Below are 12,400 nucleotides of genomic sequence, written 5' to 3' on the forward strand. Positions count from 1 at the left end.
GCCCGGCAAAATTCACATGACAACTCTTTTTGTTTTGTTTTGTTTTTGTTTTTTCGAGACAGGGTTTCTCTTGTGTAGTTTTGGTGCCTGTCCTGGATCTCGCTCTGTAGACCAGGCTGGCCTTGAACTCACGGAGATCCCCCTGGCTCTGCCTCCCGAGTGCTGGGATTAAAGGCATGTGCCACCACCGCCCGGCTGAATATGTATTTTTTTAATAAAAACAACCTCTCAGCATTTACTGTCACCTGATAATAACATAAGGGCCACTAAAACAATATGAATAAATCTTGGACTGTGCTCCCAGCAGCAGACACCTTTAAAAACACTACATGTGCTCTTCAACCTTTTCAACTTCTCGAGCGCTTGCCAGTTTCTAGTTGGAAACACTCTGGAGCGGAGTAATATTGTCTCCTTTCAGCATGATCCGACCCAGTTGTTTCCTTGACTTTGATTTAGAATGAATTTCTTCTGCATCATCTAATACGAGGTTCATGAACTCATCAAAGCCAATAATACAACCCTCTATCCGCATATTCACGTGCTCATACAGCCAGACCTGAATCTGAGAGCTATTTTGCAAGTATCTGAAGATGAGGTTGATGGGTTGCACCATCCCCTTCTGTACCTTCTGGCCCTGGTCCCAGAACTCCATGGTGGAAGTCACAAAGACCACACGAGTAGGAAGACCATGAATATGTATTTTATCTTTGGCTTGATTTTGAGAAATGACACTGTTTCTTGTCTATTCTAAGCTTTATTTTTATTATTTCTTTATATTTTACTGGTTCCTTGAGAATTTTGTACATTAAGCTGTGATCAGCTCTCCCAGATCCTACCGCAACTTCCATCCTTACTCACCCAACTTCATGTGTTTTTCTGAAACAATCAAGAGCAATTTGTGGTGCTCAAATATTCTTGAGTGTGAAGCCTTCTACTGGAGCATGGCAGAGTTAACAGACTACATTCTTAGGAAAAGATGACCTTCCCACTCCCAGTAGCTTATAATTGTCAGTACTTCTCAGCTGAGGGTGAAACTCCATGCCATATTCTCCCCCTCCTTCCTGAGACTTAGTCTGGCCTGGACTTGTAAAAGTCTTCTGTAGTCTGTTATAAACACTGTGAGTTCATATGGCATCTCCCCTTCTCTGTCCAGGAGAGACACTGTTTCTTTGCAATAACCTACTACCTCTGGCTCTTATACTATTTCTCTCCTATCTTTCACAGTCATCCTTGAGCCTTGGGAGAAGGGAGTATAGTATCACTGTTCCATTGAGAGCTGAACATTGCAGCATCTCTTATGTTCTGCACCTTGGCTCGTTGTGAGACACTGTGTAATGACAATCCACTGATTTAAATAAAAGCTTTTCTGATGAAGACTAAGAGGGGCATTAATCTACAGGTATAATGATAAGTCATTAGGTGGCATTGATTTAATGCTCTGTCCTTTTAACAGAATAATAGTAGTAGGTTCTCCCTGAGGGCCTATGGCTGTCTCGCCATAGGTTCTTGGACCAAATGTTATATTTGAAGAGAATGAGCTGGGTCTGTTTTTCATTTGGTTCTATGAGCATTTAAAGAGTTCCAGTCCAGGAATTACTCTGCTTCCTCAATTTCTGAGAATAACCATAAAGGCGCAAATTTGTCTTCTTAGTTATTCCAGTAATATTTGAAATGCAAAAGCCCTTTATACTTCTGGGGGTTTCTAAGCTTCAAAATAATGAGTGGGCAGCCAATGCTCTTACATGACTGCATTCTTTGGAATTTAGTGCTTTATTATTTTGCTTTTTTCATAAAGAAAACCAGTGCCTCTTTACTTTAGCTGACCTGATACAAACATCTTAGGAACACAAGGCATTATGATCAAAGAACATTATGTGCAAGTAGAAAATGTCACTGTGAAATCCATTATTTTACACAAATTAGTAATACATTTTGCCCTGAAATATAATTTGAAACACCATCTAAGTATTTCAGCTGTGCTTCTCCATGAAGCACATTCAGCCTGCTTGACTTATTTGCTTCTCTAAAACAGAGGTTCTTGGAATTTAAGTAAATAGTATGTACACTAATGCTAGAAGTGGAATCTCACATATTCTTGAAGTATTTCAAACTTCAAGAACCATTTCTTTTTTAGCATTTAAATAGAGTATTTCTTTCAGATATTCAGTCGTATCTTTTATATCCCTTGATTCATGGAGCAGAATTATTCATGAATTCTTCATGAATTCAGAAGTTGATTTTTTTTCAAGTGATATGTCACACCTATGATTGTACAGGCTGAAAAAATCTAATAGTGTCCATGGTAATATGTTTTTAAGTGATTTTGGAATAATTCTAAGGAAAGTTCTAAGGATATAGTTAATAGAAGACTGGATAATACAGAACAAAATGAATCAAATTCAATAATAATACCAAGTAATTAACAAAGCTAAATTATATAAAGTGATGGTCAACTTCAGTCATATTAGGCATGGAAAAAATAGAAGAAAATGAAGTAATACCTTGATATCTGTAAAATGCATACAGAGAAACTGCCAACATACAATTTTAGGACCAAAAAAACATCATTCAAAAAAAATAAAATAAATATATATCAAAATTTTTAAAGTGAGGAACTGTATTAACAAGATAAAACATTATTAGAAATTCACAAGTGATTATCTTGATGTTAAACGGAATCATTTAGATTAATTTAAGGTCCAGAAGTTGAACAACAGCAGAAAGACAATTATATATAGGAATAAATAAGCATAACATTCTTTTTAAAAATATTTAAAGATATATTATGGGTTAAACCAAAGAAAATGAAAATATGCCTGCAATTTCAAGAGGTAATGTGAAGATGATCACCATCTTCTTATACAAGTTAGCATGACAAGGATTTATGTTAGATCAAGATATATAAACAATGGGCCCTAGAACTAACTGAGTAGCCAATGAAATTGTAAAGAGTAAATATAAATGTAAATATAATGAACCAACAAAATAGAAAATGGAGATTAATAATAATAAAACTCATGTGACAACATGGTAAGACTAAACTCAACCAAAGCAAGTAAACACAGTAGATGTAAATCAAGGAAATGTTTCTATGAAAAAGTTAGAAAAGTGGACTGAAAAAATGCTCTATGGAAAATCAATGATGTGAATACAATACATAGAACAATTCAGACAGAAATATGGAAGGAATTTCTACACTGAGGATGTTTTAAAAGCCATAGGGGAATATTATTTTATGACTAAAAATACATGTGTCATAGATATATGCATATGTATACATATATGCACATGTATGTACTATATATACAAGGAAACAGAAAGAGGGAGAGAGAGAGAGAAAGAGAGAGAGAGAGGCTGATTGATTGATTGATTTATTAAATGAAGTTATGCCACTTCAGGTGATATTGCTTCCTCCAAGGTCCATAGACTAACAAAATCTAAGTGCCAGGCATGGGAAACCTTTTTTTTTTGGTCAATGGAGTAAAAAAGACTCCCCTAAATAATATAGGCTATTGCTGTTGCCTCTGGTTATTTCCCAGAACTTGAATGAAGATCCTATTGCTAGAGACTCTCCACAGGTCTGACACAAGACTTTGAGGGAAAGAGCTGGAAGTGTGTCCTGGAAACCTTGCTGAGGACTGGCTTAAGGTACTCACTACACAGGGAGATGCTCTCAAGGGAGAGCAGCAAATAGTAGTTGTACCAAACTGTAAAACCTACGAACCTCAACAGTAAATAGACAGCAGGATTGCCAATGGTACAGTAGTGTCACTTATATTTGGATGCCAATAAAGTCTATAACTGAGCTTAAAGTCCCCTTAAATAGAAAGAAATCCATGCTTGGTGCTGTGAATATAGCCTAGAAACTATGGCTAGAGAGGCTATGGACATTAGAGAAGATCCTGCTGCGGTCAATTCCCTACACCAGCTTAAGTTCTGACTTCATTCCAAAAATTTATCCTTATCCCCATAGATAAATGTAGCACTCAACCCTTATCTGAGCAGTTTATCTGCAGAAATGAAGAGTATTTTGGAAATCTACAACTGCTAAAAATGAAGAGAACGACCAACCTTTATTACTTCTGCTTTATTTATTTGCACTTTAGAGATTCTAACTTCTATCTGAAGACTGATTAACCCTTTTATGTGAAGAACTCTCATATATATATACCCTTTCTTCATCTATCATTGGGTAATTTAAAACATAGTTTGAGTCTACTACCATTGAAAAGTAAAGATTATAATTTTTAAATAGAATAAGATCAAACAAAAGCTAACACATCAGAATTGGACAAAAGAAGCAGAAGGAAAAGAGCCTGAAAGAAGGCATAAGAAACAGAGACCTACTCACAAGGTCACTCAGGAATACCATGAAAACACTAAAGAAGAAGCCAATTATACATATGCAAAGGACCAGTGCAAACTTATACAGGCCCTGTGAATGCTGCCTTAGTCTCTGTGAGTTCATATGTGTGTTGGTCTTACTGTGTTTAGAGGGCCTTGTGTCCTTCTTGGTGTCCTCCATCCCCTCTAGCTCTTATACTCTTTCTGCCTCCTCTTCCATAGGGTTCCCTGCACCCCTATGTGAGGGATTTGGTGGAGACATTCTATTTAGGGCTGAGTGTTCCAAGGTCTCTCATTCTCTGTATAATGTCTGGCTATGGATCTCTGCCCCTTCCCCAATCCATTCCTCTTTCTTTCTCTTCAGAAAAGGGCAGGCCTTCCATGGATATCAACAAAACATGGCAAATCAAGTTGGAGTAAGACTAAGCAACCTCCGCTCATATTAAGGCTGGACAAGGCAACCCTGTACATAGAATAGGGTCCCAGAAGTTGTCAAAAGAGTCAGAGATAGGCCCTATTCCCAGTGTTAGGAGTCCCACAAGAAGACCAAGTTACACAACTACAATAAATGTGCAGAGGGCCTAGGTCAGTCCCATGCAACCTCCCTGGTTGTTGATTCAGTCTCTGTGAGCCGCAATGAGCCCAGGTTGGTTGATTCTATGGATTTTCCTTGTGGTGTCCTTGACCTCTGTGGCTCCTACAATCCTTCTTCCCCAACTCCACCTAATATTTGACTGTGGGTCTTTAAGTTTGTTTTTGTCAGTTGCTGGATGAAGCCTCTCCAATGACAATTGGAATAGGCATCGATCTATGAGTATAGCAGAATATCATTAGGCATCATTACACTGTCATTTTTTTTTTTTTTTGCTAGTTGTGTTTGGTTCTATCCTAGTTATCTGGGCTCTCTAGCCTCTGGGTCCTGGCTGGCACTCTAGGCATTGTTAGGGGTGGGCTCCCTTTCATGGCATGGGTCTCAGGTTGGATCAGTCATTGGTTGGCCACTCTCACAATGTCTGTGCCACATTTAATCCATCATTGTAGGTAGAAGGTTTTGTGCCTGGGTTACTGTCCCAATCCCTCTGCTGTAAGCATTGCCTGGTTACAGGAGATGGCCAATTCAGGCTATTTTCTTGGAGTGCTAGCTAGGGACACCCTTGTAGATTCCTGGGAGTTTCCCTTCTACTAGGTATCTACCTCACCCCCAAAAAGTACCTCCCATTTCTAGTTGTCTCTTCCAGTACTCTCCCCCTCCATCCCTCCAACCTCATCCCTTCTGTTCCCATCCCCATAGGCCCAAAGTCCACCTGCAAAATCTATTCTATTTCCCCTTCCCAGGGAGATTCAAGTGTCCCCCTTGAGTCTTCCTTGTTACTTAGCATCTCTGGGTCTGTGGATTGTAGCATGGTTATCTGTTATTTAACAGCTAATATCCACTCATAAGTGAGTACATAACATATTTGTCTGTCTAGGTCTGAGTTACCTTACTCAGGATGATTTTTTTTTCTAGTTCCATCCATTTGTCTGCAAATTTCATGATGTAATTGTTTTTAACAGCTGAGTAATACCCGATTGTGTAAATTTACCAAATTTTCTTTATCCATTTTTTTTTGTTGTTGTTGTTGAGGGACATCTAGGTTGCTCCCAGCTTCTGGCTCTTATATTATGATAGTTTTAAATATCATTTTTATTTAAACATTCTAGTTTTCTTCTGTCTTAAAAGATTAAATTTCTCTCTACCAGAATTCATAATGCCCAATTCTATCTAATTTTACTTTTCAAAAATCAAACTCATAATTTTTGTACCACAATTTCAATGGAGAAATGGTAGGCAATGGGCAAGTCGTTGCTGGTGTTCCCTACAAATCAGTGATACTGGGGGTTCAGGGACATCTCTTCTTAAAATTCTGGCCTACAGCCGGGCGGTGGTGGTGCACGCCTTTAATCCCAGCACTCGGGAGGCAGAGCCAGGCGGATCTCTGTGAGTTCGAGGCCAGCCTGGGCTACCAAGTGAGTTCCAGGAAAGGCGCAAAGCTACACAGAGAAACCCTGTCTCGAAAAACCAAAAAAAAAAAAAAAGTTAAAAAAAAAAAAAAAGTTAAAATTCTGGCCTAGGGTACATTAGGCAGGGGTAACCTCAATGTAGGTGGGGATAGGTGTTGTTTGAATACTAAATGTTCTTATAATAATAAAAAAAATACCAGATTTTGGGGTAAAAGCTGAAAGATCAGAGAAGCAGAGCAAGCCACAGCCACCACCTCTTACCTCACCAACTCCACAAATTCTCTGACTGAAATCCTCTGAGTCTTCATCCAAAAGGTTCTCAGCTGAACTGCCTTAGTTCCTGATTCCTCATGCCTTCTATTCATTTCTCCACCCTACCTTCACTTCCTGGAATTAAAGGCCTGTGTGCTTCCCTGTACTGGAATTAAAGGTGTGTGCCACCACACTGCCTGGCTCTGTTTCTGTGTGGCCTTGAACTCACAGAGATCCAGACGGATCTCCGACTCCTGAATGATAGGACTAACAGTGTGTGACACCACTTTCTGGCCTCTATGTCTAAGCTAGTGGCTAGCTTTGTCCTCTGATCCTCTGGCAAACTTTATTGGGGTACACAGTACATCACCACAGACAGGACCTCATGCTGTTTCCCTTGATGATGTTACCAACATGGACCTGGGCTGTCATTGGCCCAGCTTTCTTTTAAGGACTAGTTCATCTCCTGGTGCTGCCATTTACCTGATATCTACTGGACCTGTTACCCACTGAGCTCACTGTGGCCTGGACAAGGATTAGAAAATGGCTCGCCCAGCTGTGTCTTTGATGAGCATTCTTTCTCGGACTTAAGAACAAAGGGTGGGCATTCTTGTTCATTTCTGTCCTAAACATGTGGTAGTTATAGATCACACACCTCTCTCACCTAGTTTGGAATATTCTGGAGATACAAAGATACAGACACCTCCGAGGAGAGATTACATATTCTAAATAGCTTTCAGAGTTTTAAGTCCCTTATCACTGTCCACTGAACTGTCTGTGGGATTCTTAGAATCATTTGACAAATGATCCAGGGCAAAATAATTTTTATTAATTCATGAAAAAGTAGCAATATAAACGAAACAGCTAGAGCTCACTGCTCAGCAATGTGGGGTACTGCTGTCTTTCACCCCGGCAACTATTTATATTTTATGGTTTACTTTTTGAATAACTAGTTTTTCAAAGTCTTTGTTCAGTAGAATACTAAAACCTTTTATCTAATTACAAAATATTTAGCTAGCATAATTTCATCCTTTCCTGCTATAATTGTCCATATTTATGCCAATGTTTATGAGGGAGATTTCATTATCCATTAAAGCATGTATTGTGATAATTATGTGTTTCGTAAGTAAATGTCTTCTAGTTCAGCCCTAGCTGGTATAATACATTTAGCTAAATGACTGATTCTTCGAAGGGTAAACACGTAGGGGAAGACAGTTTGGCTTTTTTTATTAATACATCAGATAAACTGGTTTCTGACATCCTAAAAGAGGTAATATTTCTCTTGGTTTTTAAAAACGCGTCATTTAGCTTCCAATAAACTGGCCTATGTAGTGAGGAATGGAAACATGGGCTTTGCAAATTCGGGTCAGTGTGGAAGAACATGTTTTAGTGACACACAACTGACTTTCCTGAGATTGAGGCAAATATGATTTACCTTCCAGTTTTGCTAAAACTTTTGCCTCAGTTTTTAAACAGAGAAATTTTCTAACTCTGAAGTAAATATAGACATGTATCAGGTAAAAACAAAGAAAACATTGCCGGGTGGTGGTGGCACACGCCTTTAATCCCAGCACTAGGGAGGCAGAGCCAGGCGGAGCTCTGTGAGTTCGAGGCCAGCCTGGACTACTAAGTGAGTTCCAGGAAAGGCGTGAAGCTACAAAGAGAAACCCTGTCTCGAAAAACCAAAACCAAACCAAACCAAAACAAAAAAAACCAAAATCATGGTAGTACATAAAAGTGTGATAATCTGTGGATGAACTGTGTCCTACTCAAATGAAGTAATATCTTTACTATTTTTTAAGAATGTACACTCTCTTGTGCATTGCACATTTTTCTGTATGTGTGTGTTTGTGTGTGTGTGTGTGTGTGTGTGTGTGTGTGTGCACATGTACATGTGCTGATATCAGGTGTCTTCTCTCTTTATTTGTAGAGACAGTGCCTTTTATTGTAGCTGGAACTTGCCAATTCAGCTAGAGCTAGCCAACAAGCACAAGAATCCCCTGTCTCTGCTTCCCCAACACTGTGAGGACCAGAGGACACCTGGCTTTTACTGGGTTTCGGGGATCAAACTCAGATCCTCATGTTCGTGAGGCAATCAATTTACTGACTGAATCATCTTCCCCTCGCACCAAAGTAACATCTTTTAGTATAAAACCAATAACTGAGTAAATTAGTATGGAGGAGAGTATATCTGAATTATTACCAGAGTCCTCTTCCAAAGGCTCAAAGATACCACCACGCAGAGAGACTCATTGTATTTCAGTAGTAATGGGTTTTGGAGGTACCTATATTTTGTTGGCTTTACACTTATAAACTCTTTAAGGAACATGTTAGACTTTCAGTTTTGGGGTCACTGTTGATAGTTCTATTTATAGTGTATTCAGATACAGGATACATAAAAGCACTGGTTGTGGTCTGAATAATTGTCTTCCAAGGATGTCAATGCCTTCATCTTAGATCCTGTAAATCTGTTACTTAATTTATCAGCAAATCATTGAAAATGCAATTAATAAAAGGAGTTTGAGATGAGGAAAATTATCCTAGCATTTCCAAGAAGAAAACATAATCACAAGAGTCCTTATAGAAAGAAATCAGAGGGGGCCAGAAAGCAGCAGAGATGAAGCAAAGCTATGCTGTTTGCTTGAAGGCACCGGTGGGACCATTAGTCAACTGACTTAGGCTGCCGCCATCCAGGATACAAACTTTCCTCTAATGACGGACTGTAAAGGGAATGATATCCCAACAGTATAGACCCATTTCAGACTTCTAATATCTAAAAGGGTTTTATATACTTTTGTCTTGTTTTAAAACATAAAGTTTGTGGTAAAGGTATTGCAGAACAAAACCATTTCAAATGGTTCTTTGCAGCCAGGAGAGTTTGCTTTGAAGGGCAGAATTGACTCAGTCACAATGCAATGTGATGTGAACCCTCAGATGCGCATTTGCTCAGGCTTATTTATGTGGGTTAGCAGTTTCGCTTTCACTGTTTGTACTTTTCCATAGCTTTCAAGACAGCTGACATATCAATGCATGCTTTCAACACCAAAAGGGCTTGGATGGGTGTTCTACAAGTTATGAAATACCAACCATGTCACCCGGATAGTAATACTCAGAGAAATGATCAGTGATGATTGAAGGAGAAAGGAAATCTTTTCCTGACACAAACAACTAAAGAACTTATGAGTAGACCTAGGGCCACACCTCTGTAGTTATTCTTCGCAATATGTATGTGAATGTATATATGTATATGTCTATATATATGTACATATAGTATGTGTGTATTATATACACACACACACATACACTACTCAGTATTAACCTTTAAACAAAGGGTAGGATCCACTTGGTTTGCTGTAGCTATTTTTTTTGGCATCTTTTTCAAACAAGCTTAATGAATTTCTAATTTTTTAAAATGTTATACTAATTTTGGGTTCTATCTTCCATTGTATTATAAGAATGAAAATTTATCGTATCTATCATATCCACTTTTTAAAATTTACCGATATTGCTGTCTTCGGTCAGTAGCTGACTGTTAGACTTCTACTTTTAGGACATAATGTGCATGTTAAGCAATTGTTAAAATGTTAACATTTCCACATAATCTACACCCAGAAATTTTGTTGATACTAAATAACATATCCTAAACCACACATGTATATGATTTTTAATAACTTTTTAAATGTTTAATAGTTTTATTTGGATATTTAATTCATGCCTGAAAAAATTAAGCAGTACAATGAAGCTTAACAACTTAAGTTGAGCCATAGGACCTACATAGTAGAAGGATAGAACCGATTTCCACAAGTTGCCTCTAATCTCCACATGTTCCTCCACCATCAAAATTAATAAATGAGTATTTTAGGTTATAAAGGAGATTCAATGTGAAATACATATACCACAGTCATTTATACATTGTCATTTTAAAATTAAAGCTTTAATGCAATAAATGTAAACATTTTAAATATGATGAAACATAATTTTATGAAATATTACTAAAATAGACAACTGCTCACTCCAATTTTTTTAAAAATGTAAAACCATATTGGCTTTCCATAATAGACTTGTGCACCCCTCCTGAGACAGCAAACTCCAACAAAACTAAATCATCCTACTTGATGTTTATTGAATTCAAATTATCTACTGCCCATTGCCAAGGTTGCTACTGCTCCTTTTCTGAACATCACAGACTGCGTTTCACGAAGCCCTCTCGGCTCTAAAGAACAGACTGTGAGAATCAGTCAATATTTTGTCATTTCAATATCACTACATTTGCCCACAAAGTCCTACACAGATGGAGATAAAAGCTGCACGCCAAGCGAAGAGGGTCCTTTCCCTTTGCCACAATATATTGATGAAGTGCTTTATTGAGGGGGAGATCTCATTAATTATTTGATTTACAGAAAAAGAAGGCTGAGAGAAGCGAGTGCCTGCCTAATACTATGATGTACCATCTTGAGACTTAAGATCTTTTAATGTATTCATCTGGGTACCTCTGAAATGGGCAAGAGTGAGCTGAATGGCTCCATTAATTTAATTGTAGCAAGCTCAGACAAGAGATAAAACATCCCAGCCTGCTTCTTTTCATGCGGCATGAGTGCGGTAGTAAACAGGCAGAGATCCAAACACACCAAATAGAAATAAAGGTACATGGGACACTCCAGTGACTTCAAGGCCACAGGATCTCACAGATGCAGAGGGGAATTAACCCTGAAGAGGCCTCGAGGTGCACCACCAGGCCAGCACTGCACACTGCCTAGGCCTCTTTGAAAAAACTGAATGACTCTGAGGTTACATGTAAGTAATTTAGACTTCTTAAGGCAAAATTCCATTTGTTTATATATTTGTTTTTCTTTTATTTCTTTTATCTTTCCTTTTTACTAAACATATAAGGAGAAGACTATACCTCCTGCTCCTGAAAGAAACTGGACCAGTACTGATCCCAGTGCAGATTTAAATGGTGCTGTTCTATTTTAGGAATCTGCATTTTGAAATGTAGTAATCAGAAAATTCTTTTAGTCTGGAAGTGGTTGGGGGTCTCAGGGCATACCACATCTGTGTTTCACTGGGCAACCTGACCATGCAGGGGCATTAATTAAACCTCTTGATGTATGGAAACACAAACACTCCAGGAGATGCCCAACACAGAGCAAAGCCTGTCTACTACAAAGTTTATTATCCGAAACAATGAAGCTATTAATATGTTTACTGAAAACTAATTCAAGTATCTGAAAAGTCCTTAAATACTCCCAGAGAAGAAACCATCCATGTGTTTAGTATTGAGTATAATTCTAGTGTATAGATTGTCATAAGTATTAGAAAGTTAAAATAAAAATGTGACCATACTATTTTTTGAAATGAAATAAAGATGCTATTTTTTTTGACCAAGTCAGACCTTGCCTAATATAATTTCAGGCTTTCTATTTGGGGTCAGCCATCTCCATTCTCTTTTCATGCTATATTTGCTTTACTAAATAAACTTTCAGATTTGCAAAGAAATAATTACCTTGATAAATGAAAACATTTCTGCACTCCAGCACATAAATTTAGAACTTGCTACAAACAAAAACATTTCATTAAGACATATTTTTAAATCCAGAACTCATGGCAAAATTTTAGTATCAATGTCTACATCTAAATTTACACACTACATGTTCTTAATAATTAAGTTTTAGGTAGAAGAAAACTACAATTTAGTCATTAAGGTAATTGAATTTTTATACCATTCTGTTTTATAGTATCTGGGAAATATTTTATTTTCCTTTTAATTTTAGAAATGTTAATAATATATAAATATTAAGGTACA

General features: G+C 37.7%; 1 protein-coding gene across 1 annotated transcript; it reads right to left on the minus strand.

Annotated features, from left to right (window-relative positions):
* Positions 1-373: 373 nt before the first annotated feature.
* On the minus strand, positions 374-652 carry LOC128113254 (small nuclear ribonucleoprotein E-like). The gene has a single exon (XM_052742829.1). The coding sequence runs from the start codon at positions 650-652 to the stop codon at positions 374-376; it is 279 nt and encodes a 92-aa protein (XP_052598789.1).
* Positions 653-12,400: the final 11,748 nt, after the last annotated feature.

Source organism: Peromyscus californicus, unplaced genomic scaffold, assembly GCF_007827085.1.
Source record: "Peromyscus californicus insignis strain IS unplaced genomic scaffold, ASM782708v3 Scaffold_18__1_contigs__length_77618521, whole genome shotgun sequence".
Taxonomy (NCBI): domain Eukaryota; kingdom Metazoa; phylum Chordata; class Mammalia; order Rodentia; family Cricetidae; genus Peromyscus; species Peromyscus californicus.

Bases quoted from the DNA above. Each gene is read 5' to 3' on its own strand.
- LOC128113254 (XM_052742829.1), bottom strand. From the start codon at position 652: ATGGAGTTCTGGGACCAGGGCCAGAAGGTACAGAAGGGGATGGTGCAA.